This window comes from Camelus bactrianus, chromosome 32 (assembly GCF_048773025.1).
Source record: "Camelus bactrianus isolate YW-2024 breed Bactrian camel chromosome 32, ASM4877302v1, whole genome shotgun sequence".
NCBI lineage: Eukaryota > Metazoa > Chordata > Mammalia > Artiodactyla > Camelidae > Camelus > Camelus bactrianus.
The window spans coordinates 5785725-5813530 of record NC_133570.1 but is presented as its reverse complement, the minus strand read 5'-3'; the positions used below and the strand labels follow the sequence as shown (position 1 = coordinate 5813530).

Sequence of the window (27806 nt, the reverse complement as noted above, 5' to 3'; positions counted from 1 at the left end):
GGGCGGAGGGCGGCGAGGCGCGGAGCTGCGGACGGCCTGGCGGTGCCTAGGCTCGGGCGGGCGGTCTTACGCGCTCAGTCGCGCGGAGCCGGGCCCGGGAGCGCAGGAGGCGGCAGAGGCGGCAGAGGCGGCAGCGGCGGCAGGATGAACAGCATCAAGAACGTGCCGGCGCGGGTGCTGAGCCGCAGGCCGGGCCACAGCCTGGAGGCCGAGCGCGAGCAGTTCGACAAGACCCAGGCGAGCGGCGGGGCCGCGGGCGGGAGGGCGGGCGGCGCCCTTTCCCCTTCCCCTCGCACGCGTCCCTCGGGGCCCGGCCTGCGCCCGCCTCCGGAGCGCCCGCGGCTCGGGGCGCTCCCCGGCCACCTCGCTCCGCCGGCCGCATCTCGGTCACGGCCACCTGGCTCCCCGGCCTCCGCCGCCCGAGCCGCCCCGCGCGCAGGTGAACCGGAAGCGCGCGCCGGGGCCGGGGTGGCGGGGGACCCAGGTGGCCGGGGACTGAGATGCTGCCGGCGACCGAGGTGTCCAAGGTCTGAGTTGCGGACGGGGACCGAGGTGGCCGGGAGCTGAGGGGGCCGAGACACGGCGGTGGGCCAGGTGGGTCAAGGTGCGTCCGTCCGGCCCAGCCCGACTGGATTTCTCTGCCCGGGGAGTGCCGCCCCTCCCGGAACCCTGCCACCTTCTTCCATGCCTTAAAAAAAAAAAAAAAGCCCCCTCCTCGGGGAAGCAATGCATTTCCTTAAAGGAAACTCCTTGTTTCCTTTTCTCCTGAGCTGTTTTCAGGGCCGCACGGTATCTTATTATCTGTTGGGCTAAAAGTTTCACGTATGTAGCCAGACTTGTTTGCCCGAGCGCTGGCCCACATATAAACAGGTTCACACCCCCTTATTAAATGCCGGCGCCTGACAGACAGAAACTTCCTGGGGCTCCCTTCCCGCACGTCCCACGCGCCTGCATCTCTTCCAGGGGGTGGCCTATCCTGGGAAGGTTATTTTAAAAATGAAACAATGACGGGAGTGTTTATCTGTCCATGTGCTCCTGCTGAGGGTGTTGCTCTGTTTCTGGTTTTCTGTTCCTTTTTATTTTACAAACACTGAGGTGTTCTTACGCCTGGGGGAGGGGGAGAGCATACGTGTTTATTTGCCAAAAATAAGTCAGCCAAGACTGAAACAGCAGAAAATTTTTGCTTCAGAAATAAAGGAAGCCCGAAGGACCCCTCTCACCCCTGTGTGAAGCGGGATGGTGACGTTTGTGTCTGCCACTAGCAAGAGGTTCCTTCCTACGTCTCCCTGCGGGGAGCAGTGACTTTTTTCTGCGGTTTCTTTTAGATCAAGTTAGCACATGCAGCTTACAACTTTCATTTTGAAGTAAGGAAAAAAAAAATGCAGGGGAAACATCTAACCTTTGTGCTTGAGACTAACAAGGAAAATGATCATGAAACCTTGGCTCTGAAATCCTAGTGCTGAGCTAACCTCGCTGCAAATTATTAATTTATCCTTGCGATCGCCATCTGGCCCACGGTATATTTTCAGCCCGGAAAGCCCATCAGAAAAACAAATGTGGCATTTAAAGTCATTAATATGCAATTAATTGTGCCAGGAACTTGTGGAAGGATGGGGAGAAAATTTTAATTGGCAGAGAGAACCTGGGTGTTGTCAGAGCTTGATTCATTCACTGATTTTTAGTTTTTTTCCGTACTTTTGAGGAGGTATAAAGAGGGCTGGTTGCTACATAGAGGAGATGGAATTTAAAGTTTATTGATCTTATCCTTAAATTGTTATAAATCAAGGGCAACCTTCCTAAAGCTCAAAGGGAAAGAATCTCTTCCTGTTACTGGACCACACATTTGGTGGTTGGTTTGATAAACAAGAGCGTATTTTGTTCTTCCTGGTTGGGTTTTTCTCGCCGCCCAAGAGGGTGACTTATAATGAATAATTTGTAATAGGTGAATCTCAGAGGATTTACCCATTCTGGGGCTCTTTTTTCTGAAGAAATGGAGTTTGAGTTCATTGTCTGGGTTTGCTTGTCTTCAGAGTGACTTACTGAGAGATGTAGGAATAAGGTTTTGTGCATGATTAATATTTAATTAGATCACTCCCAGAAATATCTAGTGAGCTGTCAGCCAGTCCCCATTGGTGGAAAGGATGCAGACAGCTGAGATTGCTGCTTTCGGGCCTCCTTCTGGACAGAAAGTAACACATCCACCCATGGACGCACCTTCCCTTTGGGATGCAACGCGTGTCTTCACTTTGACCACAGTGCCCTGGGTAGCAGAGGGGCACTTGGGCTTCCTTAGAATTTAAGTCCCCGCCATCCTGCCAGCCTCACTTTTCCTCCTGGACTCCTGGGTCAGGAGGAGGAAAAATGCCTCCATATTAGCTTTCTTGGCAGGTCACACCCTGTTTTGCAGAAAGGTCCCTTCCGCGCCCTGGTCAGGAGTGTGAAGGGAGGGCAGTCGTACTTCCTTCGAGTGGTGGTACTTGTGATTGTTGCATGATTTGAGTGTGTGTGTGGGTGTTAAAATCCCAGGGGTGGCGTCCAGAAAGCTGGTCTGTTCTTTCCTATGACTACAGTCCCTTTGGTGGTAAAACCCCTTTTCAAAATGGAAGTGACAACATTGTATTGGCTTTTTGTTGTGGTGCTATTCTGAATGCAGAATACTATGGAACACGGTATACCCGTATTCTGAACCTGACAATTGCCTGTCTTGTTAAGAAGGTGGTGTGATATCGTGGAAGGCACTTGTAGGCAGGTGTACCTGACTGCTAGCCTGTGTCCCGGGGCAAGTTACTTAACTCCTGAATCTGTTTCCTCGTCTTGTGAAAATAGAGGTAATTCCATGTACTCCTTAGGGCTGTCTTAAGATGTAGATACAGAGAGGTAGGGCTCAAGTATGGCCCCTCAAAGATGTCCGTGTCCTAATTCCGGGAACCTGTGAGTATTTTACAGTCCCTGATAGGAAAATGCTCATCAGCTGACCTTAACGTAGGTGCTTAGCCTGGGTTGTCCAGGTGGGCCCAGTGTAGTCACAGGGCATTTAAAAGTAGAAGAGGGAGGCAGGAGAGGAGGTCGGAGTGATGAGAGGCGAGGTGAGGACTCCCCCAGCCATCGCAGGCTTTGGAGAGGGAGGAACTCGGGTGTCCTTCTAGAAGCTGAAAAAGGCAAGTAGAGCCTCTAGAAAGGAGCACAGGCCTGCCGGCACCTTGACTTTAGCCCCATGAGACCCATGTTGACTGCTGACCTCCAGTCCTGTCAGGTGCTAAATTTGTGTTGTTTTCGACCACTGAGTTTGTGGCGATTTGTTATAGCAGCAATAAGCAATGAAGGCATCCAGAATGCAGAAACGTGTAGTCTAGTGCTGTGCACATGGTCAGCTGGCCACCTTTCTCCCTTCTCCACCCCCTCAAAAAACAGCTTTAAAATTTGAGAACGATTTCTATCCTTCTACTGGAGAGGAAATCAATCTCTGAGGCTTATTGTGAGTGAAGACTCAGCAGATAGGAGTCCTGGAAATGCTAAACTCCAAGCTTGCTTTTTCCTTATCTGTGAGCCCCTTTGCTGCTCTGGGCCTCAGTTTCCCCTGCAGGAGAAGGAAAGCTTCCTTGAGGGTCAGGACGAGAGGGGCCGCACTGCTCAGTGAGCCAGGCCCGGGGGTGGTGGTGGGGTGTGATAGGCGTTGGGGTAAAGCTACCCAGGTGTTAGGGGTTTTCTGGTGGGAAAGGAGCTGGGGAGGGGGAGCAGCAGGTGGAAAACAGTTCATAGGTCCAATTTTCCAGGTCAGAGAGTGACGTGTCCCCTCAGCAGCCTTTGTAGGATCGAAATCTTGTAAAGATTAACATTTATTGACACTCAGGGCTTCTCAGTCTGGCTCGCATTAGAACAGTGCTATCAAGTAGAAACTGAATGGGAGCCACGTGTGTATAATTTTTAGATTACTGAGCCACGCTGACATAAACAGGCAGGTGAAATTCATTTTAATCATATATTTTATTTAGCCCTGTGTATCCAAACTACAACCATTCCAACTCGTAATCACTATAAAAATTATGAATGGGATATTTTACATTCTTTTGCTCCTATCAAGTCTTCATAAATCCATTAAAACATTTTTTTTTGTTTTGCTTTTTGGGGGAGGTGGAGGAGGTAATTAGGTTTATTTATTTTAAAGGAGGTGCTGGGGATGGAACCCAGGACCTTGTGCGTGCTAAACCTGCTCTACCACTGACTGAGCTATACCCTCCCCGTCAGTAAATCTATTTTGTGTTTGACACTCACAGCTGGGCTCATGTTTGGGGTGCTCAGTAGCCACACATGGCCAGCAGCTACTGGATTGACTGGCACGGGTTGAGAATCACCTGGGGAGCTTATAAACTTGCCAGCGTCTAAATGCTGGTGACTTGGTGTGAATTGGCCTGAATTGAAGCCCTGGACATGTGGATCTTTTTTTTTTTTTGGAGTTTCCCAGCCAGGAACTCTTTAGAATCTCATTATTAAAGCCACAGGGCCCAGACAGGTTTGGGAACTTAACTCGAGCTTCTGGTTTGAAGGCTGTTCCCAAATAGGCAGTGGTCTTTCAGACTCCCATCCTTGGCACACGCTGTTCCTCTGCCCTGACTCTCCTTCCCACCCGTGCTGTCACCCTACCTCTGCTGGGCAGGCAGGCGGACTCCCTGTCTGTCTTCGTTATTCCTTGTAGACACTGTGGTGTTACCACACTCAAGTCACTAACCCTTTGGGGCCTCATTTAAATGTTTTTTTTTAAAAAGTCCCCTCACCCCCGAGTTTGGGAGGAAATTAAACTCTGTAGTGGAAGGCAGAATACCCCCAGCTCCGCCCACCCGGCTGCCCGGGCACGTGCAGGCTGGCTGAGGGGCTGGAGAACAGGGGCCAGCCAAGGCTTTCTGAAAAGGAGAAGAGAAACCAGCAGGCGACAACCCACCTAGGACGCGCGCCGCACATCAGCACCTGCTGCTTCCTCTCCCGCCCCCAGAGCAGGGCCAGCTGGGGTGGGTCACGGGTGGTGAGCTGTGCCCTCGCCTCTCATTGCACTGCTGTTTCATGCCCCTGAGACACCATCCACCTGGTTCTGCTGACTGGTGATGCGCAGGGCAGCTGACTTCCTGGCTCCTGGGGAGTCCTGCCAGAATCCCCCTGGGCTCCCCAGGTGTCTTTTGACCTCTTGGTCCAGGGCGGGGTTGGGGCTGCTCCTCCTTCCCCTCCCCCTCCCCATCTTTGATGCATGTTTGTCCCACGACACGTTCGTGAGGACATTTACTGTGTGTGTGTTGGCTTGCTTCCGGTGCTCTGGGGAATGCTATGCAAAGATAATAAAGATCATTCTCCTGGACAAGAGGTTTCGTTTCAGCAAAGGAGTCAGAGAGGTGGGAGACGGACAGGTGCGCTGTGGCAGGGCAGTTAAGGGGAAGACTGTGCCTCAGTCTCCCCATCTGTGAAATGGAGATAATAGCAGTGCTCGAGACACGGAGCGGCTGTGAGGTTTGCAGGACGACACCGTGCCCGATGCAGAGTAAATGCTGCACTGAGTAGCTGTGCACGGAAAAGCAGGCTGGACTGAAAGGAGAAATGATGCCCTCTTGGGTTCTGTTCCTGTGTCCCTCGTTCAGCCTCTGTAAATGAGGAGGGCGGGACTGGGTTGTTGGGAAGAGAAGCAGATCCCTGCCAGGGTTGGGCCGAGGTGGGAAGGTGGGGCACAGCTGTTCCTGGAAGAGAGATCCTGCGGTGCTCATGTTCCAGACCCCGCCCCCCCCGCCCCTTTTCTGGACAGCAGGCCCCTGATTCCAGGTGACACTGTCCTCTGGAAGGTACTCCCAGGGGAAGCCCAAAGTAGCTGCCTTGGCAGAAACGCCTGCGCTCCTGATCTGGCCCCCAGGCTGGCAGGCCTGCCCGTTTGTGAATGAAACCCGCCTGGGCGCTGCAGTCCAGCAGCTTAAAGCGGAAACTCTGGAGTCCAGTCTAGGCCTGCTTGGCTGGGAGACAGGGAAACCCAGCCGGCTAACCTGAGACTCCGGCCTAAAGGGCCTGTGCCAGCCGGGCTGCACTGTAAGCCATACCCTCCCCCTGCTCCACCTGATTCCACAGTGGACTCAAATATCACCTTGTTTGCAAAGCCATCAGCTGCCCGCCTCCTGCCCGCGCCTTACTGGGCTTCCCTAGTTCTCGCGATGTTACTCACCCTGTGTCCATCTCCCCAGACGCTGTGCTGACCCTGCGGGAGTGGGTGGACGTGCGGGTGGCCGTGTGTTTAGATCCAGGGTCACGGAGGAGAGGTTGCATTGCCTCCTGCTCTGAGCCCCTAAGCACTTTCCCCTGTACCCCAAGATCCTCAGACAGGGGCAGTGTTGGCCCCTCTTTCGTCCGAGCACCCAGGAGTGCCCGGCCTAGGGGCCGCCCTCGGTGTGTGTGCTGAGCCAGCCCGGGGAGGCCGGTGGTCTTCCTTTGATGCCGCTGCTCGGTGAGGCCTAAAAGACCGTGGCACCCACTGCAGGGAGAGACCGGGCCCTTGGAGAAAAGTTTAGTAGTGGCGGGGCTGTTTTCCATCTTGCTAAAATAAACAGTCTTCAAACTGCCGTAGGTTCTCCTGCCAGGGAATGACTCAGCCCCCTGGCTTATGGGACAGACAGGTCTGTGGAGACATGTCACCAGGGCCCAGGGAAGGAAGCTGCCTGTCCATCCTGGAGATGGGACTCGGGGCCACGTCCTCTACTCCTCCTCTTCCTCCTCACTTGTCACCTGCAGAGCCCTGGGGAGAGGTGGCAGTGGCCCCTGTGAACTTCATCCTGGTGAGTGGGAGGCTCCTGCCTGTGGCTCACGCCCTCCTCCAAGCACCGCCCTCCCTCCAGTTTCGTAAATGGTGAAATGATTGAGAGGCCAGGCTTGAGAGAGCAGGGACAGGGGACATGAATGAAGGGGAAGGACAGTCGAATTGGCAGGAACAGCCTTGCTCCACTGACCTCCCGTGAGCTGAAGTGACTGAGCTGCAGACCTCCGGCCCTGAGCTCCCCGCTGCTTTGCACGTGACCACATCCAGCCACCGCCTCAGCTGCAGAAATCCTGTGTTTGCTTTCATCAATGGCCTTTGAGGTGGCAAAAGCATTTGAATGGGATCTCTCTGTCCTTCAGACAACTCTGAAAACACTGAAGCAGGCTGACCCACCTCTCTGCCTGTCCCTGTGCCTCTGCTCTTTGAAGGATGTTTTTGTCCCTGCCAAGTGCCACTGTTAAGCGTCATGATAACAGTACAAGGAGGATTAAGTCTGATTCATTTCAGGGTTGATTTTAAAAATAGAAACTGTCTTATGGTTGCCTTTACTCTTTAATTCCAGTGATTAAATTATTAGCTGGAGAAAGAGACACTCACTGCCTTGAATTTAACCAGTGCTTACATTTGAAAGAGCTTTTGCTCATTCAAGTGCTCGCTCTTTCTCTCATCCAGTAAAGACTTACTGGCCACCAGGCACGGGTTTCGGCACTGGAGGTGCGGCAGGGAGCAAGACCAACAGCATTTCTCACGCCAAGTGCATCTGTTCAGGGCTCGGAGGTAGAAACTATAAAAGGTCAGCAGATGGGTTGGTTTCAGATAACAAATGTCCTGGGTGAACGTGAGCAGGAGGGTGCTGTCCGTGTGGAGGGAGGGGCTGCTTTAGTTAAGGTGTTTAGGGGAGACCCCTCAGGAGGGGCGTTTCATCTCCGAGCAAGGTGACCCCAGAAGCACAGCCAGGCCTGGAGGTGGGACCTGGCTTGCCCTGTTTGAGGGACAGAAGGAAGACACATGTGGCTCGAACAAAGCAAGGTTTTGTTTGAGGGTTTTTTATTCCTGCTTCCCAGGCGGGAAAGGGGAAGTTTCTAAAGCGAAGTCTCCCTGGTGAGTCTGGGTGGACAGGTGCAGAGTCCATGGGCTGAAGCTGGCCGAGAAGACCTGTATTTGCTTCTATTCGTGTGGGCTGCCAGGTGCGTGGGCTCCTGGGGAAGGGGTCTCCCCGAGTCCGTATCCCTTTGCTGTGCAGAGCTCCCCACAGCCTGGAGGGGTTGGAGCTCACAGGGAACGGCCAGGGCTGCAGCCTCCACGGTCACTCAGCTCTGACCCCTTGCCGAGGGCTGTGGGTTTCCAGAACGGCATTCCAGTGTTGGTACGCGTTGGGCTGAGGGGCTATGGCCCCATGAGTGGCTCATGCTCCTCCTCCATCCTCAGTGACTGTCCCCCGACATTGTCCTCCGACTGCTTGGCTCTTCCTGAAATTTGTGCGGCCCCTTTGCCTGGCGTGAAGCCCCACAAGCGATGGGGCAGGAACAGCGTTGCTGCTGCCACTGACCCGAGCGTCCCGGCCTGGTTGCCTGGCTTCACTGATGGTGTCTGTACCCCAAGGTTTCTGTCTCAAGTCCATACCAGGTGACAAGCCTCTCAGGAATGTCACCTGCTGGGGCTCCTGCCCCAGCCTGGCTGCCTCATGGGTGCTCCCTGCTGAACAGCACCAAGATGCTTTCCTGTGTATCCATGCAGTCACCGGTGCAGGGACAAATAATGCCACTGGTGGCTCTGTCTGGCTAGGTCCTGGGATTGTCTCTTCAGGCTTGACTTCCGGCGCTTCTGCTGGCACCAGACTGGATTTTTATTAGACGAACAAGAATGAGTTTATTCCTGGAAGCAGGGACAGGTGTGTCCTGAGGCTCCGGCTCCCATGGATCCGGTGGGGCCCTCGTAAGAGGCGTTTCCGGACATTCCCACCCTGGTTGCAGGACAGAAGCCACTGAGCGAAAGGCCGGGGCTTGAAGTCAGAAGCCCGTCCTCACCGGCAGGAGTAGGGGAGGCCTGGAGGAGCCCCGTGAACTGCCTGGTGCCGCCTGGTTGCTGTTACCATCCATGGTTTGAACAACTCCCAGATCCGAGATCTGCATGCTGACTTGGAGTGGGCCTAGGTCCTCCCTGAGTGGTAGCAGGCCCTCTGGAGCGGGTCCCTGCGGTGGGACAGGGAAGGACGTCTGTGTTGGCCCATGGACCCCTCGGCCCAACCCCTACCCCAGTGAGACAGGTGGCCTGGGACCCAGTGGTGCCTGAAGCACCCCGTCTGAGTCCTGCCCAGCCACCTTGGGAGCTTCTCTGCCAGGTTCATGGGGGCTTGGGTGTGGGCCGTCTGTGTGGGGACAGTGCTTAGAACAGTGCGTGGCAGGGTGTCAGTGCCCGGTAGCATTTAATCATTGACCTTTGAGCAAGTGATTTACCTCCTTGCTTGGATTTTCCTGCCACCAGCGTTACTTAGGAGATTAAATGAGGTGCTCAGCACCATGCCTGGCACACAGCTGAAGTCAACAAAAACTGTTTTATTGTTCAGTTACTGAGACAGTCTGCTGGCCTTGCGGCATGAAATACGCCTCCTGCGGGCTTCTCAGTGCTGGCGAGTCTGGCTGTGTGTCTGGAGCCTGCTGGAGCCTTCCCAGCCCGTGGCGTGGTCCCCACCCTGCCCTGCGGAGGGTCAGGCCCCACACCGGGAGTCCAGGCGCTGGGTGGAACAAGGTGCAGACTCTTGGAGGGTTCCCAGCGAGGCACCTCCCCGGGGCCTGAGCTCGGATTTTTCTAGCCCAGAAGGAGCAGCAGCTGTCGGAAGCTGTTTAATCACCTCCCTCACGGTCCATCCGCCCTCTGCTGTCCTTGCTGACCCTCCAGCTCCCTCCCCCGGAGTCTCTCTGGGCATATCTGGGGGTCTCACAGACCCACCGTTACTGCCCTTGTTGCGCTTTGCTGCCCCAGGTCAGAAGTGGGGAGAGCTGCTCCCGGCGCCGACCTCTCAGAGTCAGACAGCATCCCGGTAAACAAAGCCCCAGACGGTCGCCCAGGGCCCTCTCTCCGTCTCTGGCTTTTCCATCTCGACCCCGGGGCCCTAGTCAGTCCAGTCCGCTGGAAGCTTGCCTCTCCCAGAAGACCCCCTCCCCCGCCCTCGATCCCGCCCGTTGGGACGGATTGTGCTTGCTGTTGTCAGAGCTGCCCCGTGGCTGTACCAGGGCAGGTGGGGGCCTTTTTCAGTCTGGCAGGCCGGAGAGAGCCCCCATGATGCCCCTCTGACTCCCCCTTATCCTTCAGTTTTCCCACAGTCACCCATTGGGCCGGCGTGAGGATGCCATGCTGTGTAGACAGAACCAAGTGTTGCCACGCTGTGTAGACAGAACCAAGTGTTGCTGGCAGTCAGAGCTGCCTCTCCTGTAAACCCAGAAGCTAAGCTGTGTCAGAATCGCCCAGGGCAGATGCCAGGGCTGCAGAGAAGAACCCTAGTGCTCTCCCCACCTCTGTGGCCCACTCAGGACGGTCAGGGGAGGCGACAGGCGTCCCTTGGGCCTGCCGTCCCCTCCTGGGACGAGGCTTGGCTGTGGCGCCTGGGAGGGAAAGCGGGCCTGTGCGGCGTCCACAGACCCCCTCTGTGTGAGCACTGTGCCTCCTTGTGAGGCTTCCCGGCCCACACATCTGCCGCCTGCACACAACGGGGCCGTGTTCCCGCCGGGAGGGACCCTGTTCTTGCAGTCAGTGGGGGGAGGGACGGGGGGAGGCCTGGCGCCCAGGCAGCGGTGCCGTGTGCCTGAGTCACCACGTCTTACTGGGTTCCCCGAGCCTCCCTCACTGCTTTTGAGAACCTCCCATGTGCCCGGCCCCGTAGCACAGGGGCAGAGCCTCTTCCCTCCTGGCATTGACGTGGGCTGGGGCTGGGGGGGGGTGACAGACAGGAAGACACCGTTGTCGTCGTCGGGGGTGCTGAGCACAAGGAGAAGCATCAGTCAGGGAGGTTTAAATAGGGTGGCCGGGAGGGTGACAGGCTAGCAGAGACCCCAAAGGGGAGGGACAGATGCTCTCTCTGGAGGTCTGGTGCGCAGCCGGAAGAGGGCGCTCGGTTTACATTTGGACCAATGATGAAGTGAAAGCTTGTGTGCCTAGGGGCCTGCGGGGAAGACTGGGGGGCAGGAATGCTTAACCCTGGGCCCCAGCCCTTCCCTCCCTCCCTTCAGGGTGTGTCCCTGCTCCCGTTCCCAGCTGTGTGCAGGCCCTGGGGGAGGGCAGGGAGGGCTGCTCTCCAGGAGGGAGACGTGAGCACACCCTTCCTGGCATCTGCCCTGGGACTGCAGTTTGCATCTTTGCTTTCGCAGCCTCCTGGGCAGCCTGCTTTGCATGTGTGGCTTCGGCTCTGCTCTATTCTTGCCTGGGACCTCCTGGACCAGGTGGCAGTTGTCAGAAGAGCCAGCTCGGGTGTCAGGGCGGCTGGCGGATGGGGTTACACACCCCCGGAGACAGGCGCTCCCTGCTTACGAGCTGCTGCTGCTTGCTGCTGGGAGCCACGGCCCTCACCCCCTGTCGCCTGCACTGCGGCGTCCGCTGTACTGGAGGGAGGTGCCTGAGGGTTGTATAGCAGGGTCGTTAGGGACACGGAGCGTGGAGTCAGCCAGACCTTTTGCCTTTATTAGCTGTACAGACAAGATACCTGAACTCCCTGAGCCTCAGTTTCCTCATCAGGAAAGTGGGCTCGTGATGACTTGCCAAGGTTGTTACTGGGAGCCTGCTGCCTGTGCCAGGCACAGGGAAGTTGCTGGTTGTTGATCATCATCCTCATCGCCACTACCCTGGGCAGAGTTCTGCCGGGTGGGGTGGGGGCGCAGCTTCTCTCAGTGATGCTTGTTGAATGAAGACAGGCGTGTGGCCTCAGGGAGGCCGTGCTGGCAGAGGGTCGGCAAACACAGAACAGATGGGCATGGAGAGCCTTCTGCATCTGGCTCCCTGAGGCTTCGAGAATAAGAGAAGCCAGAGCCTGTCTGCATTTCTCAGGTCCCTGGTACAGCGAGGCCAGGCTGGGAGAGCGGCCTTGATGCCAGGACAGTGGCACCCGGGGCCTGGTGTGCACCCTGCAGCCCCGCGCCAGGAATGGCCACAATGGGTGCTGTGTGTGAAAGGAGGTCAGCCCCGAGCTGGGGTGGGAGGGAGGGGCCGAGGGGCCTGGCCCAGCCCCCAGCCCAGCCCCCAGCCTCATGGCTCCTAGGTCTGCGGGGCGGAGCAGGAAGCCCCGCCGGCTCCCAGGGGGTTGCTTTTCTTATGGAGGAAACGTTCAGCCTTGCAGAGCAGGCCCACAGTCAGTTCACAATAGACTGTAGATGAGTGAAGTCGCCTCCGTGCCCGGCAGGGATAGTTACTGTTGTCCCCGAGCCAGAGGTGGAGAGCACAGTGGCCTCTGGGATAAAAAGAAAAAGCCCCCGCTGGCCCACGGGGCTCCCTCTCCGCCCTGTCCCCTCCTGCCCCCACTGCTGCTGGGTGGGCTGTTGACAAGCCTGCGCGGGGCCGGGCTGCAGGGTGAGCGTACAGTACCCTGAACCCTTGCCCTGCACAGCCAGCTCCCTGGACGGCCTGGGCGAAGGGCAGTGTGGGCCCTGGTGCCGGAGCTGGGGGAGACTTGGGAGCACCGGCCGGCCTGGGGGGAGTCTGCATTGGTCGGGGACCCTGTCCTGTCCCTTCCACTAACTTCACCAGCAGCTCTTCTCAGTCCACAAGCACCCAGGCCCTTAGCTCAGGGTGGGGCGGAGTGGGTGGACAGAGGGTTACAGGCCCTGCCACCAGCTGGTTTTGCACGTAGTGGCTGTGAGGGCCTTGTCTCTCTGGGCTGTGCCCCACGGCAAAGTGGGGGTGACGTGTGTCTCTTGGGGGAGTCCACAGCCTGTGAGGGCTCGGGTCACGGCAGCCCCTTTGCACCTGCCGTTAACCTGTAGGAAGAGCCAGCCCTGTCTGTGTGTCAGCCTTTCCCCCTTTGGTGGGGTCTCTCCCAGGAAGGCTGCCAGGTTTCTGACCTCTGCCTCCTCTGTCCCTCCCAGGCCATCAGCATCAGCAAAGCCATCAACACCCAGGAGGCCCCCGTGAAGGAGAAGCATGCCCGGCGTATCCTCCTGCCCCTGTCCGTCTGGGCCCCAGGAGCTGGGGGAGTGGGTGGAGGACGTGGGGAAAATGAATGTGGGGAGCAGTGGGCGCCGCAGGTGGCCTGATGGGGCGTGTCTCCTGTGGCCTTGGGCCAGCCTTGCTCACCTCCTTCCAGACTCCAAGTCCCATCGTAGGAAGGCCACCTATTGTCTTAGGCCCTCGGGCCACCTAAATCCGTGGCAGTAACCTTGGCCTTTCTCTTACTTGGCCGAGAACCATGGCTCTTGGCGAACTGGGGCCCTCCTTCCCCGTCCGCCTCTGCGGTCAGTCACTTGTCCAGCTGTACCTGCTGAGCAGCCCGACCCTCCCCCGACTAGAGTCTCTGCTGCCTGCACTTGGCCTTGACCTGGTAGGCATCATTCTGGGCACCCACCATGAGAAGGGGGCCTTCACCTTCTGGTCCTATGCCATCGGTCTGCCGCTTCCCAGCAGCTCCATCCTCAGCTGGAAGTTCTGCCATGTCCTCCACAAGGTCCTCCGAGATGGGCACCCCAATGTGAGTAGCCGCTGCCCACTGCTCTCCAAAGGGGCAGGTCTCCTGTTGCAATGACTCCATGCCTCCTGGGCCCAGGCCCTCCGTCTGCCACCCCCTGAGCAGGCCAGCCCCCAGGGAGGCAGAGTGGTGACCTTTGAAATGAGAGACTGTCCCCACGTCTGCCTCCCTCAGCTCCGGACAGGCCCACCCCCCCTGCTGCCCTCCACCCCAGGCCTGCGCCCTCGGCGTCGCAGCTAGTGCAGGCACAGGCGTGTCGGGGCCGGGACCCTTCATCCTTGCCCGCCGTCTCCCCCTCCGTGCAGGTGCTGCATGACTGCCAGCGGTATCGGAGCAACATCCGGGAGATTGGAGACCTGTGGGTAGGTGCGGGGAGCGGGCACGTGGCCCGAGTGCCTCGCAGGTGGCACTGCCCAGAAAGTCCTGCTTGGAGTTTGGGCCCCCAGCACATGGTCTGAGGGAGTAGAGCACCTGGGATGGGTGTCCTCTGCCTTTCTCTCAGCAAGTTAGAGATGTTATGTGGGGCCACGGCTTGGGGAGGTGAGCATCAGTAAAAGAAATTACAGCCTGGCTTTTAGCGCCTGGCACCAGAAGTTTCAAACATGTCACTAGTGGGCCCTCTGGCTCCAGAAATGACTCGCCCTTTAGCTCCTGTGAGTTGGGGAGTGTGGCAGTACTCCACTCTGTCCGGCTGAGGGAGGGGTGCAGACTCCCAGCCCCCCCGGACCGGCTGCCTTTGAGTCTCAGGGTTGGAAACCTGTGTTTTCTGCAAGGTCCCCAGGAGTCTCATTCACAGAGCCGCGGGGCTTGTGTGCTAGATCCACTCCGAGACCCTCAGGAATTAGGCTTCCTCTTGGGTGGAGGGGAGGGCCTCTGGCCTTTTTTGTCCCCTGGGAGCATTGCTGGGGCCTGTCAGCCAGGCGGGGTCAGGTGGCCTCTGGGAACTGACCAGCCTGTGGAGAGGAAGCCCCTTGAAGGATGGAAAACGGCATCCTTGGTGCCATTTGCAGACACAGGGCCAGCTGGCGTGGCCGCAGGGGATGTGGTGTTTGGAAGTGACAGAGGAGGCAGCTGGGAGGATGTGTACACGCGCCCGTTGGAACGTGCCTCCCCGGCCACCACTTTAATAAAGTATCCCAACTCAGAGCTGGCCTCTTGCCCCGGACAAAGAGCTCTCTTGTCACAAGAGTTTCTTTGGCAAAAATGATAAGAAGAGAGAGTGATAGGCAGAGAGGGGGTTGGCCGCCTCTGGCTGGTCATGCAGTGTTTGTCGAGTGAATAAGTGACAGTGTGGGTGGGTGAGGGAATGGTACCCACCTCGCGTCTCTGGCTCAGCTTCCTTGCTTGCCCTGCGCGTGCACCCGGGCACTGAGTCCTTACCTGGGGCCCTGTCTCCGCAGGGGCATTTGCATGACCGATACGGACAGCTGGTGAATGTTTACACCAAACTGTTGCTGACCAAGATCTCCTTCCACCTTAAGGTAGTTTCCTCGGAGAGTCGTGGGGCTGCAGGGACCGGGGCTCTTCCCTCCGTGATGTCCTAGGACGTAGAGGGAAGGTGGGCTCTGTCCTGCCCCGACCTGACCCCAGAGGAGACTCAGGACAGGACGGCGGGAAAGTCAAGGCCCTGGCACGTTCCTGCGGGCTTGGAGGTGGTCTCAGCCCTGCCCTTGGCTTGGGGCGGCCTCTGGCTCTGGCTGGACTTCCTGTCCCCTCTCCCCTGGTCTCTGCAGTTGCTGCAGCCCCTTCTCAGCTGGCACCCGGGGCAGATGGCGGCTCCACAGGCGAGGGGGCTCCTCCGGCCCCTTTCCCTCCCTCAAAAGCTAGAACTGGTTCTGGGCCAGGGCCGAGAGGGGCCATGGTTGAGTGGGGGTGTCCTCTCTGCAGCACCCCCAGTTTCCTGCGGGCCTGGAGGTGACAGACGAGGTGTTGGAGAAGGCCGCTGGGACTGACGTCAACAACATGTGAGTCCTTCCCTGGGTTCCCCTGTCTCTTCCTACAGTGACCCTCACCCAGCTTCCCTGGGGGCTGTGCTCGGTCTGGGGCTGAAGGTCATGTTCAGGAGATGAGGCCAAAGCTAAGGGGATGGGGTGTACCTGGAACTGGGCATTTTTGGCTGATGGACTGTTGTATCTGCAAAGACATGTTGATGAACTTGCTCCTTCTCTGACCTGGGGCGTCTTGTGGGGGCACGCCCCACACCCCTGTGGCTTAGCCCTCCTCTGCCCATCCCTCTCCGTAGCTTCCAGCTCACCGTGGAGATGTTTGATTACATGGACTGCGAGCTGAAGCTCTCTGAATCAGGTAAGTAGCTGAGGATATGATCTGGGGTCTGATTGTGAGTCCTTAGGGCCCAGGGTTGGGACAAGAGGGACATAGACCTGCCACCCCTAGTGGCCAGCCTGACTTACCACTCTTAAATGCACCTGCCCCCTGAGGTCCACGCCCCTGCCAAGAGCAGGTCTCGAGGCCTCCAGGTGCCCTCAAAGCTGGGGAAGAGAGGCCTTTACTGCCCCTGCAGGACGCCAGGCCCCAGCTGGGTATGCCCAGGGCACGGTCTTGGCCATTTCTTACATTGAACAAACCCACTCCCTTGGCCTCAAGGCAGGGAGGATGGGGAAGGGGGCACCAGAAGCCTCCTTTCCAGGTTCGCAACCCAAGTTCCCACCGACCTTGGCGTCTGCAGATCCTGCCCCGTGACAGTTGGTTTGGGCCGTCTGGCCCATTGTCTGCTGTAAAAAGGACTCTGAGTCACGTCGGATTTCCCAGCCCAGGAACCCAGCAGCCGCTGGACAGGAAATCTCAGGGGGCTCACCCTCCCCAGGCTGCAGAGGTGATTGTTCTAAGTGGCAGCTTCATAACAACTTGTGGGTGACTCAGTGCTCCCCGCAGGAGAGTGAGAAGCAAATGCCTTTTTAAGGGAAACCGGGAGTTAGAAAGAGGTGGGTCTGGGCACCTCCTGGCATTCCGGTGTCTAGACTCCTGAGGCCAGGCCAGTCTGGGGGCATCTGAACCTTTCATGCCCAGGAGGGCCAGCCGAGGACCTGACCCGGGGAGTGGAGGGCAGCTGCCCTGCAGATCTGTGCCTCTCCCAGTGGGGAGGGGAGGAAGCCCAAGGTGGGCGCCCCCACCCCGCATGCTGGCTCCTCCCTAAGAAACGGCACAGGGGCCGGAGGGCGTTCCCCCAACAGCCAAAACTGGGAAATGTCCTGAACACCCCTCAGTGGAGAAATGGCTACGTTGTGTTTAAACCCCAAATAGTGTTTTATGTGTGTTTTAAGTTTCTGCAAGAAAAGTGTACTTGACATGACATGTCATTAGGAATTTAGTTTTAAGCAGGTGAGGGGCAGCATGTAGTGCCTTCCTCCTCGTCCCTTCCCTCCCGGCGTCTCGTGTCACTGGAGGTGGGCGGATGGTCCCACCCCGGGCAGAGCAAGAGCAGGGCCCTGGCTTGGCGCCTGCCCATCCAGAACATGTCCCGGGTGGGCCGCCCTGGGGGCCTCCTCACGGTCATTTCTCTCCCTGCCCCGGAGAGGAGGCCGGCTGGGGCAGCAGTATGTCTGTCCCTTTCCCTCCTGCTTGGTCCATTGGATGAAAGGCTGATTCTCAGGGGCAGGGGAGACTGACCCCTGGGGTTTGCAGAGCCGTGTCCTGAGCTGTGAGCCTGTTTCCACGTCTGCAGGATGAGGCCTTGGGGCTGCATGGCCTCAGGCCTCCTTACCTCCCAAAGTTTCAGAGTGAGCTGGAGGCCCGTGGGTACAGGCCCCACGAAGTCACCCTGTCCCTCCAGCTCCTAGTCCTGGCCTTCCCCCCGGAGGCTCTCAGGACACCCCCACAGAGCTGAGCTAGATTCTATTTGCTGCCCCCTTGCTGTCACCCTAGTTGGTGGGAGCGCTGGGCCTGAGTTCTAGGCAGCTTCAGTGCACAGAGTCTGTCCTGGCCTAGGAGAGCACGTCGGTGTCCGCAGGCCTGGGGTAGAGCCCTGCTGCCTGGCCAGGAGCTGTAATGTCCGTTCCCCGGGCCATTGCCCCGTCTTCACATCCCCGGGTTGTTGTGACAGTGCTGTGAGATGCCACTGTCCTCACCACGGCCATCATTACAGTTCTGGCCAGGGTGGGCTCTGCACCTGCACCTCCCTGGCTCCCCAGCTCAGGCTGCTCCTCCTGCCCCTCTTTATTGCAGTTTTCCGGCAGCTCAACACAGCCATCGCGGTGTCCCAGATGTCCTCGGGCCAGTGCCGCCTGGCCCCCCTCATCCAGGTCATCCAGGACTGCAGTCACCTCTACCACTACACGGTCAAGCTCATGTTCAAGCTGCACTCCTGTGAGTACCCCCCGCCCCCCTGCCTCGGGCCCTGAGGGTCAGCCGAAGCCCCAGAGGGCTGTGTTGATAGACACACAGGAATGAAACCAAGGTATCTTTATTTACTAATTAAATATAGCAGTAATAAACTCCATTATCCATTAACATAAAAACATTCTTGTTATGAAAAATCACTGTTTTCCAAAACAGAGATACAGTAAGAGTCGCATAGTTTCACGTGTTTGCTGTTCTCTTAAACGTCTGGCCTGGGAGGAGGCAGTGTTCCGACAGGCACGGGCACGTGGCGTCTCCTTCGTGTTCAGGAAGGGTCTGGGCCCAGCAGACCCTCGGAAAGGGCTCATCCCAGACCTTGCTTCGAGACCCACTGGCCCGGGGTGTGTGAGCTGTTCCAGTGTCAGCCCCGGGCACATGAGTGTGGGTGCGCCTTGAAGGTGCGGCAGAGCCGGTCATGAGTGAACTGTGCGAGCTGTGGTCACGGTTCCTTCCCTCGCTCAGCAGAGAGCTGACCCCTCACAGGGGTCTCCTCTGGCCCTCCCGATGGTGGGCGGGACCTGGCCAGGTGGCTGGTGACCTCTCTAATCTATGATTATATTATATTATATTATAATAATTTTATATAATATTATAATTTCTGGAACCTGGAGGAACGGGGAAGGGAAAGAGAGGCAGTGGATCTGAAGTCTTAGCCACAGAGCAGTGAGACCTTACAGTTAAACCTTACTGCCCCCAGGTCTCCCTGCGGACACTCTGCAAGGTCACAGGGACCGGTTCCATGAGCAGTTCCACAGGTACCAGCCTTGGTGGGGCTGAGGATAGCAGGAAAGAGGCGCTGTGACTCTCAGCCACATGCGCTGGGGACGCCCGCTGGGGCCTGGCTCCTCTGACCCGCGTCCCTCCCCTCCCACCTTCCCGGCAGTCTCAGAAACTTCTTCCGCAGAGCCTCTGACATGCTCTACTTCAAGCGACTCATTCAGATCCCCCGGCTGCCCGAGGTACTGGCGCCCTCCAGAGGCCGCTGCTGCGCTGCAGCCCTGGTGCCTGCCCTGGGCTGTGTGCACTTGGAGGACCCTGGGCAGCTGGCGGTGCCCCACGTGGGCTGTGGGGTTGGCAGAGGGAGGGCTTCCTGGCAGGGTGGGGCTGCTGAGCACCTTCCACCCACTGCCCCCGCAGGGACCTCCCAACTTCCTGCGGGCCTCGGCGCTGGCGGAGCACATCAAGCCGGTGGTGGTGATCCCAGAGGAGGCCCCTGAGGACGAGGAGCCTGAGAACCTCATTGAGATTAGCACGGGTCCCCCAGCTGGGGAGCCAGCGGTGAGCTGCCCCCTTGCTGAGGAGGGGTGTTGGGGGGTCACGGTCCCTGGGCTGTCTCCCTCTCTCTCCTGGCCAGGAGGACCTGGGGCAGTTGGGGCAGAGGTCACCGTGCTTTGCTGTGACAGGTGGTGGCTGACCTCTTTGAGCAGACGTTTGGACCCCCCAATGGCTCCATGAAGGACGACAGGTGAGAGGGCCCGGGGGACTGAAATAGCCTTCACAAGAACTAGCGGTGCCCAAATCCCAAGGGGCCACCGATGAGACCAGTTGCTGTGCCTGGGTCTCCTGACTGTCCTGGTTGACAGAACTTGAACGCCAGGACTCTGTGGGCCTGGGAAAACTCTGCCCGACCTCTGTCCCCAGGGACCTTCAGATTGAGACCTTGAAGAGGGAGGTGGACTTGCTTCGCGCAGAACTGGACAAGATCAAGCTGGAGGTGAGGGGCGCGGCCGAGGGGGGCTGGACCCTGCGGCTGCCCCGCCCGCGGGACCCACGCCCCTCCTGCCTCCGCAGGCCCAGCGGTACATCTCGCAGCTGAAGGGCCAGGTGAACACGCTGGAGGCTGAGCTGGAGGAGCAGCGGAAGCAGAAGCAGAAGGCCCTAGTGGACAACGAGCAGCTCCGCCACGAGCTGTCCCAGCTGCGGGCCGCCCAGCTGGAGGGCGAGCGCAACCAGGGCCTGCGCGAGGAGGCCGAGAGTGCGTGCGGGGCCGAGCGGGGCAGGTGGGGTCCGGGCTACGGGGTGGGCTGGGGGCCGCGGGGTGGGCTTCACGGCCTTCCCCTCCTGCACAGAGAGGGCCAGCGCCACGGAGGCGCGCTACAGCAAGCTGAAGGAGAAGCACAGCGAGCTCATCAACACGCACGCCGAGCTGCTCCGGAAGGTGGGCCGGGCGGGGGCGGAGCCTGCGGGAGGAGGGGAGCCCCCGGCGCCTGCAGAGCCCAACTCCGAGCCTGGCCCCCGCCTGTGCAGAACGCAGACACGGCCAAGCAGCTGACAGTGACGCAGCAGAGCCAGGAGGAGGTGGCGCGGGTGAAGGAGCAGCTGGCCTTCCAGGTGGAGCAGGTGAAGCGGGAGTCGGAGATGAAGGTGCGTCCAGTGAGCACAGGCCCTGCCTGGTGGGTTCCTCCCCCAACCCCGCAGCATCCCCTCCAGCTCCACAGTCCCTGTGATGTGCTGTCCTGTCCCGTCCCAGCTGGAGGAGCAGAGTGACCAGCTGGAGAAACTCAAGAGGGAGCTGGAGGCCAAGGCTGGAGAGCTGGTGCGCACGCAGGAGGCCCTGAGCCGCACGGAGCAGGTGTGGTGGCCGCTGGGTAGGGTGGCCTCCTGGGATCGGGTGGGACAGGAGTTGGGTTGGCTCAGAGGGGCCCTCGGTGCTCTTGGGGTGGGGCTCTGACCCCGTACCTGGGAGGATGCGTGAGAAACAGGACTTGGTCCTTGGCCCTCGGTCTAATGGGGCCGCAGGAACTGTCTGTTGATTAGGTGGGGAGGGGGGCAGGCGCGGCCTCTGGAAGCCTCGCTCACACACCAGGTTTTCACAGAGCGGGTCAGAGCTGAGCTTGAGGCTGGATGCGCTGAGTGCAGAGAAGGACGAGCTGAGCAGTGCTGTGCGGCAGCGGGAGGAGGACCTGCTGGCGGCCCAGAGCCTGGTTCGGGAGAAGGAGGAGGCGCTGAGCCAGGAGCAGCAGCGTAGCTCCCGGGAGAGGGGCGAGCTGCAGGGGCGGCTGGCGGACAAGGTAGCTGCCCCGCCCCGCCCCGCCCCGCCCCACCCCACCCCTCCCCTCCCCACCCCTCCCCTCGCTTCGCGCTCTCGCTCTTATATTTCCCCCTCTCCTCCGCCCTTCCCCTTCCCCTCCGCCCTTTCCATTGCCCCTCCCCCCTTTCCATTCCCCATCCCACCCCCTAATCCTCCTTCTCCCCCATACCCCATCCCCATACCCCCCCCCCGTGTTAACAGCTGAATCGGGACAGAATTCCTTTTCATTACTGAGCTGTCCGCCTTACTCCTGAGCCTAAGCACTGGGGGTGGAGCAGGGCCTCTTTTCAGAACCTCCTCCCCCACAGCAAGGGTCTCCTCTCGGGACCTGGCTGGTTGCCAGCCCGTGGGGCTGACCCTGGGGGGCAGTGGGGTCTAAGCCTCCTCTCCCCGCTTCCGGCAGGAGTCTCAGGAGCAGCGGCTGCAGCAAAGGCTCCTGGATGAGCAGTTCGCCGTGCTCCGGAGCACAGCCGCTGAGGCCGAGGGCATTCTGCGGGATGCGGTGGGCAAGCTGGACGACCCCCTGCACCTGCGCTGCACTAGCTCCCCGGGTAGGGCCGCCCCCAGTGCAGGTGCAGGCGCTCGAGCCGTGGTCCTCTTCCCTCCCACCCGGAGAGGCGGGCAGAAGGATGATGGGGCCTCAGGCCGGGCTCCGCCCCTCACTGCTTCTCCCTGTGCTTGCAGACTACCTGGTGAGCAGGGCCCAGTCGGCCTTGGATGCAGTGAGTGCCCTGGAGAAGGGCCACGACCAGTACCTGACCTCCAGGGCAGGTAAGTACAGCTGGGACAGGAGTGGGCAGGGCAGAGGCCGCCAGCTGAGGTGCTGGGTCCACCAGGCCTTCGCTGCCTTCTGCCTCTGGGGAGGTTTCCCATAATCAGGAAGCTGAGCAGGTACTCCCCTCCCCCACCCCTACCTCGGAGCCCAGCTCCACCAAGGAACCCAGCCCTGTGGGCCTGGGGTCACAGACCTGAGTGTGGTTCCCATTCTGCTTTCTGGCTGCGTGATTCCCTCCCCCTCCACCCCCCTAAGCTGGGGGATTGGTGCCTGTCTCTGGCTTGCTGGGCTGGGAGCTGGATGAGCTATGCAGCGGCAGTGCTAAGGTTCACCACTCTCCTTGCGTAGACGCCTCTGCCCTGGTGGCAGCGCTGACCCAGTTTGCCCACCTGGCTGCGGACACCATTGTCCAAGGCAGCGCCACCTCCCACCTGGCCCCCACTGACCCTGCTGACCGTAAGTGAGCCCTGACCTTGTATCTCAGTGGTCCTCCTGGGCGACCCCGGCAAGAGGGGGCTGTGGACAGGTCCTGGTGTCAGACGGGGTTGGGGCCTGCGTGTGGGGTCTTCCAGGGTTCCTGGAGCCGGCTCCCTTCACGGCTCTCTCCCCGCCCTCTCCCCGCAGGCCTGATCGACACCTGCAGGGAGTGTGGGGGCAGGGCGCTGGAGCTCGTGGGGCAGCTGCAGGATCAGCAGGCTCTGCTGCAGGCCCGGCCTGGCCTGGTGCGGGGTCCCCTGCAGGGCATCCTTCAGCTGGGGCAGGTGAGGTGTGCAGCCGTGACTGCGAGCACAGGCCAGGGCACCTGGGTGGGGCTTACATCCCCAACTTTTCTTCACCTCCTTCCAGTTTGGGCTGTACAGGTGCCATGTGCAGAGCCTGCGGCTGCAGGACACAGAACATGGCTGCCCCAGCCTCTCTCCCAGGCTCTGTGGGGTGGCGAGGGGTCAAATCCACCCTGTCTAACCCCTGGATACCTTCGTCCCCCAGGAGCTGAAGCCCAAGAGCCTGGATGTGCGTCAGGAGGAGCTTGGGGCTATGGTGGACAAGGAGATGGCGGCCACATCTGCGGCCATCGAAGATGCCGTGCGGAGGATCGAGGTGAGGACCCGGTGCAGGGGTGCCTCCACTTCGTGCAGGAGCCCTGGGGGCTGGGCTGGGCCGAGTGCTGGCTGCACCCACCTCTGCACTCGGCCTCCGTGTGAGGGACAGACGGCCCCTGTAGGTCAGACCTGGGGTGCCGGCGGGGGGGGGGGGGTGGCTGGCTTTCCCTCCTTGGGCCATTGCCTCCCACGCTGCCCTCCTCCCAGCCTGCTCAGAGCTCTGTTGTTGGGTGTAGGACATGATGAACCAGGCCCGCCATGCCAGCTCTGGGGTGAAGCTGGAGGTGAACGAGAGGTGAGCCCCACTTCTGCCCCCCAGGGTGGGGCAGTTTCCCAGCAGCCTTCCCAGATCTGGAAGGGGGGTTCTGTCCTGACTTCAGCTGTAGAAAGAAGGGTTGGGAACCAGCAGAGCACACCCGCCCTGTGGGCCCACCTGCGGAGTGCCCAGTGGTTTTCCCATGAGAGGCAGGACCAGACTCCCTACGCTCATCAGGGGCTTCTGGGGCCACACTGCAGATCCTTCTCTTTTCCCCACCCCTCCCTCCTCTCCCCAGGATCCTCAACTCCTGCACAGACCTGATGAAGGTGAGTGGCCGGCTGGGACCCCAGGGCGGGCTCTGTACCTGGCAGGGCCGCCTGAGAGTGACATGTGTCTTGGTCTCGGCAGGCCATCCGGCTGTTGGTGACAACGTCCACCAGCCTGCAGAAGGAAATTGTGGAGAGCGGCAGGGTGAGCTAGGCTGCCCGCTGGTCTGACAGCACCTCCCTCGCTAGGCCAAGTGGGCCCGTCCCTGGTGGGCAGCCCACACCGCTGGGGCCACAGATTCCTGAAAGGGGCAGGACCCCAGATCACCCTGTGGCTTAAGCCTGGCCATGGGGCTCTTTCTGGCACGAGACACCTGAAGTGTGCAGTGATGGCAGACCTTTCCCACGCATGCAGCGTGCCTGGGAATCATAGCTTCGCCCCTGACATGGCCCGGGCGTGCGCCCTTGTGCTTGGGGTGAGGGGAGAAGGGCTCAGTGGGGGATCTGTTGCCACTTGTGATGTCCTTCATTGGTCCGCCCTGCTCTCCTGTCGCCACTAGGGGGCAGCCACGCAGCAGGAATTTTATGCCAAGAACTCCAGGTGGACGGAAGGCCTCATCTCTGCCTCCAAGGCCGTGGGCTGGGGAGCCACACAGCTGGTGTATGTCGCCCCAGGTTGGGGTGGGGCGCAGCAGGGTGTGTGGTGCTCAGGGTCTGGGGAGGGAGCGTGGGGGTGGCCCGGTTGTCCATGAGGCTGGAGACCCAGGCCCTGCCTGGCTCTGCCCCCAGGGAGTCAGCTGACAAGGTGGTGCTTCACATGGGCAAGTATGAAGAACTCATCGTCTGCTCCCACGAGATCGCGGCCAGCACAGCCCAGCTGGTGGCGGCCTCCAAGGTGAGGCTCCGTGCTCAGCCTCTCACCTCGGGTTTCTCCGCTCTGGGCAGGGAGACGAGGGGAAGGGGGTGAGCCCAGCAGGCCCCTGACCCACCCGCACTCTCCCCAGGTGAAGGCCAATAAGCACAGCCCCCACCTGAGTCGCCTGCAGGAGTGTTCGCGCGCCGTCAACGAGATGGCCGCCAACGTGGTGGCCTCTACCAAGTCGGGCCAGGAGCAGATCGAGGACAGAGGCGAGTGCCGGGGTCCTGGTGTAGCAGCCGGGGTGGAGGCTGGCACCCAGACACTTACCCTTCCCTCTGGTCACAGACACCATGGACTTCTCCGGCCTCTCCCTCATCAAGCTGAAGAAGCAGGAAATGGAGACCCAGGTAGGCACCCACACCCAGCAGCCCAGCTTCCTCCATACCGGCCTCCCCTGTCCCTCCTCCATCCTCCCCTGTCCCTCCTCCATCCTCCCCTGTCCCTCCTGCATCCTCCCCTGTCCCCTCCTCCTGTCCCTCTCCTATGGCTGAGCTCCAAGAAGGCTCCCTGGGCCACGGCTGTGGGGTCCATTGAACGGCATTGCGGGGCTGCAGGTGCGGGTCCTGGAGCTGGAGAAGACCCTGGAGGTGGAGCGTGTGCGGCTGGGGGAGCTGCGGAAGCAGCACTACATGCTGGCCGGGGCCGTGGGGGCGCCCGGTGAGGAGGACCCCGGCCGGCCTAGCCCTGCCCCCCGCAGCGGGACCTCCAAGAAGCCGCCCCTGGCCCAGAAGCCCAGTGTGGCTCCCAGGCAGGACCACCAGGTGCCAGGCATCAGTGCTGGGGGGGGTGCAGGGGCGGGTGGCAGGGCAGGGGCCCTGGGGGTGCTGTCCTGGCCTCTGCTTGCCAGTGTGAAGGGCATAAGGCCTTGGAGGTCAGAAACACATGCTGCCCCGGCGACAGGGGGAGCACAGCACATGCCAGGGGCTTGCTGAAGAGGGAGGAGGCAGAGGACAAGGAAAGGTGGGGTTCATGGGGGCCTGGCCTGGATATGTCACGCACCCCCGGCTGTGGCCACTGAGCCCCGCACCTTTGACTCCTGCAGCTCGACAAAAAGGATGGCATCTGCTCGGCTCAACTCGTGAACTACTAGGCACCCCCGAGGGGTCCAGCGGGGAGGCTGATGGGCAGGCCCGGGCCCACGTGGCTGAGGAAGCTCTGAGAGGCCCGGTCCCCAGCCCCACAGCCCGCATCAGTGTCCCCAAGGCCTCCAGCCCTCGCTGAGCCTGAGGGCTCAGGACTGACCAGGGCCAACAGGACCAGTTCTCCTGGATGGAAGCAGCCAGAACCCAGCAGGCCTGAGCCACAGCTCTTCAGGAAATACACGGAACATTCTTAATATTCTGAGTTAGATCTGTTGTGAGTTCGTATTCAACACACTGGGAAGCAGGGCCACTGGAGGGGCTGTCTGGAAAAGCCCCCCACCTCTTCGGACTCGGGTCTGAGGTTAGAGATGACTAGGAAGAACACAGTCCGTGCTGACTGCTGGGGAGATGGGTACATCACCTGTTTATGGCCTTCTTGGGGCACTGATTCCATGGAGACGGGACCTGGTGGGGCCACAAGCAAAGTGGGATGCTCTGGGTGGACTGGGGGTAGCGCCCCTCTCTCCCCAGGCCTTGCTCTAGGACATCAGTGATGTGAGTGCTGGGGGGACGCAACCCTCGGCCAGGCAGAGGCAGGCCACGTGAGGCTGCCTGGCAGGGCGGACCCCGCGGCTGAGCGCCCACACCCGCTGGGCACAGGTGCTGCCACCTTGTGGTCTCTGTTCCCGCTGGACTGACTGCAGTGACTCACCCGCTTCCTGTTTTTCATTCCCCTGATCTGGGTGCCCCTGCCCTGGAAGCCCCATTCTGGCCACCTCCCATGCCCACCTTCTCCCCCCTCTGCCTGCCCACTCCCTGGGTGATTCCCAGCTCCCCTGAAGGCTCACCCAGGAAAAGGCCAGGAGCTAGGAGCGGCGGCCCGCTCCGTGGAACCCAGGTACCTCATGCTGCACAGGAGGGGGCTGCCGTTGGGGAGGGCTCGGCCTGGCCCCGCCCCAGACGGAGGAGTGGGAGGCACTGTTCTCCCGGAGCCCGCGCCTCCCGGGGAGGGGGACCCGGCTGGAGGAGAGGCCCCGGGTCTGGAGATGAGCACAAGGAGCCAGCTTTGTTTGCTTTCTGTTGAGTGTTTCCTTGTGTTGAACTGTCAGATGGGCAATAAAACGCACTTAGACTGTTGTCACCGTCACCCCACGGTGAGGGGCTGCGCCGGGGCTGTTCACTTCTAAGAGGACAGGACGCTGGGCAGGCAGCGTCTTAGCTTTTGCAGGTAGTGGGGCCGCGCTGGGGCCTCAGGAAACCTCAGGGCCGCTTCTGGTTGCTTCCCTGGGAGGGTTGTGACTCTGGGACACGTGTGTGGTGAGTCACTTCTGTAGGGACGTGGGGCTTTTCTCCACGGCCTCCATTCCTAGCCGGAGCCCCCTCCCCAGCCCTGTTGGAAGCCACACCTCTTTCAGGAAGGGAGGGGTGATGGCTGAGACTGCTTCCTCACGCACAAACCTGAGCTTGGTGGTGACTGACTCCTGGCTGGACTTGACCGTCATGGCCACATACAGCTTTTTATATGAGATAACTTAACAGGTGTCCAGGCTTCTGGGAGCATGGCTGGCTGTGCCCGCACCCACCTTCCCCAGGAGACCCCGGGGGTGGACGCCGGTGCTCTGCCTTGGCGGGCTGCCCTCAGTAACTGCACCCCTCCCCCAGGTCACCAGCATTTGTGGAACCAAAGGACAGTGCAGGTCAGTGGGGGGAAAGGTCGCCTTGGGTGGCTCCTGCCATGTGGCCTCGGGCAAACATCCCACTCCCCGTGCCTCAGCTTCCTGGGGGATGAATTGGGGCCCTGCCTCCCTCCAGAGTGGTTGTGAGGAGACAGGTGGGGACAGGTGTCAAAGTGCTTTGAAAACTCATCTCCACGAACAGGGAGGTACTGAGAGGGTGCCCGTGTCTGGTCCTGGTTTTCTGAAGCTGTTTTTCTTACAGACTTTAAAGTACATGATTCTCTCCAAATACAAACCAGAACAGTAGTGTGAGCTGACTGCACTTAAGTCCTCAGTGAGCAAACGTTTAACTGGAGCCCCACAATGAGCAGCGTCGGAATCTGGCCTTGGCGTGCCCACCACCCACTCTGGCTCAGGCCAGCCCCCGGTCCTCCCTGGACCGTCTCACGAGCAAAGGGTCCCAGAGAAGGGAGAGATCAGACATGGCTTGTGAGAAGGAGCCAAGCGCCCCCACTGGGGGTGGACTACAGATTTGGCTGGAAGCTTCCTGGCAGCCACTGGGAAAGGAGAAAACTGACACATTCTCTTAAACAAAAGCAAACTGACTTCTCAGGAAATGGTTCCCTCTTACAGGAAAACCATTGCAGTGTCTCCCAGACGCCCTCTCAGCAGTGACAGGAAGGGAATGGCTAGAGGAGACGTCTCGGGACGCTTGTCTCCGTGCTCTGCGTGTTCCCACCAACACCAAGGAAAGTCCTTCCCAGGGGCATCAGGGCTCTGACAGCTCAACCCAGGGGCAGCAGGCAGTGAGGGTCCCGGGGCGCAGAGAACCAGAGGTGAGTTCCAGCCTCTAGCAGCGTAGGACTCAGCCACAGGCCCCGTTAAACACCCGTGGGC

General features: G+C 59.9%; 1 protein-coding gene across 3 annotated transcripts; it reads left to right on the top strand.

Annotated features, from left to right (window-relative positions):
• On the top strand, positions 1–26370 carry HIP1R (huntingtin interacting protein 1 related). 3 transcript variants are annotated; one of them, XM_074356324.1, is made up of 32 exons: positions 3–237; positions 12850–12913; positions 13306–13448; positions 13751–13807; positions 14846–14926; positions 15333–15409; positions 15688–15749; positions 17628–17768; positions 18499–18556; positions 18685–18760; positions 18939–19079; positions 19205–19266; positions 19443–19515; positions 19593–19776; positions 19871–19959; positions 20049–20165; positions 20272–20373; positions 20618–20812; positions 21236–21383; positions 21517–21603; positions 21956–22063; positions 22232–22368; positions 22595–22705; positions 22944–23002; positions 23262–23292; positions 23375–23437; positions 23793–23893; positions 24022–24127; positions 24237–24360; positions 24437–24498; positions 24706–24912; positions 25194–26370. In XM_074356324.1, the coding sequence occupies exons 1-32, from the start codon at positions 145–147 to the stop codon at positions 25239–25241; spliced, it is 3207 nt and encodes a 1068-aa protein (XP_074212425.1). In that variant the 5' UTR covers positions 3–144; the 3' UTR covers positions 25242–26370. The 3 variants fall into 3 exon arrangements, 1 of the variants encoding a protein (XP_074212425.1); XR_012503653.1 differs by lacking the exons at positions 24706–24912; positions 25194–26370 and having other exon boundaries at positions 1–237; positions 23793–23907; positions 24437–24452; XR_012503652.1 differs by lacking the exons at positions 24706–24912; positions 25194–26370 and having other exon boundaries at positions 1–237; positions 23793–23928; positions 24437–24452.
• The last annotated feature ends 1436 nt before the right edge of the window (positions 26371–27806 follow it).

Bases quoted from the DNA above. Each gene is read 5' to 3' on its own strand.
- HIP1R (XM_074356324.1), top strand. From the start codon at position 145: ATGAACAGCATCAAGAACGTGCCGGCGCGGGTGCTGAGCCGCAGGCCG. The intron at 22,706-22,943 runs GTGAGGACCCGG...TGTTGGGTGTAG, and splicing joins ATGCCGTGCGGAGGATCGAG to GACATGATGAACCAGGCCCG. The intron at 24,361-24,436 runs GCGAGTGCCGGG...CTCTGGTCACAG, and splicing joins GGAGCAGATCGAGGACAGAG to ACACCATGGACTTCTCCGGC.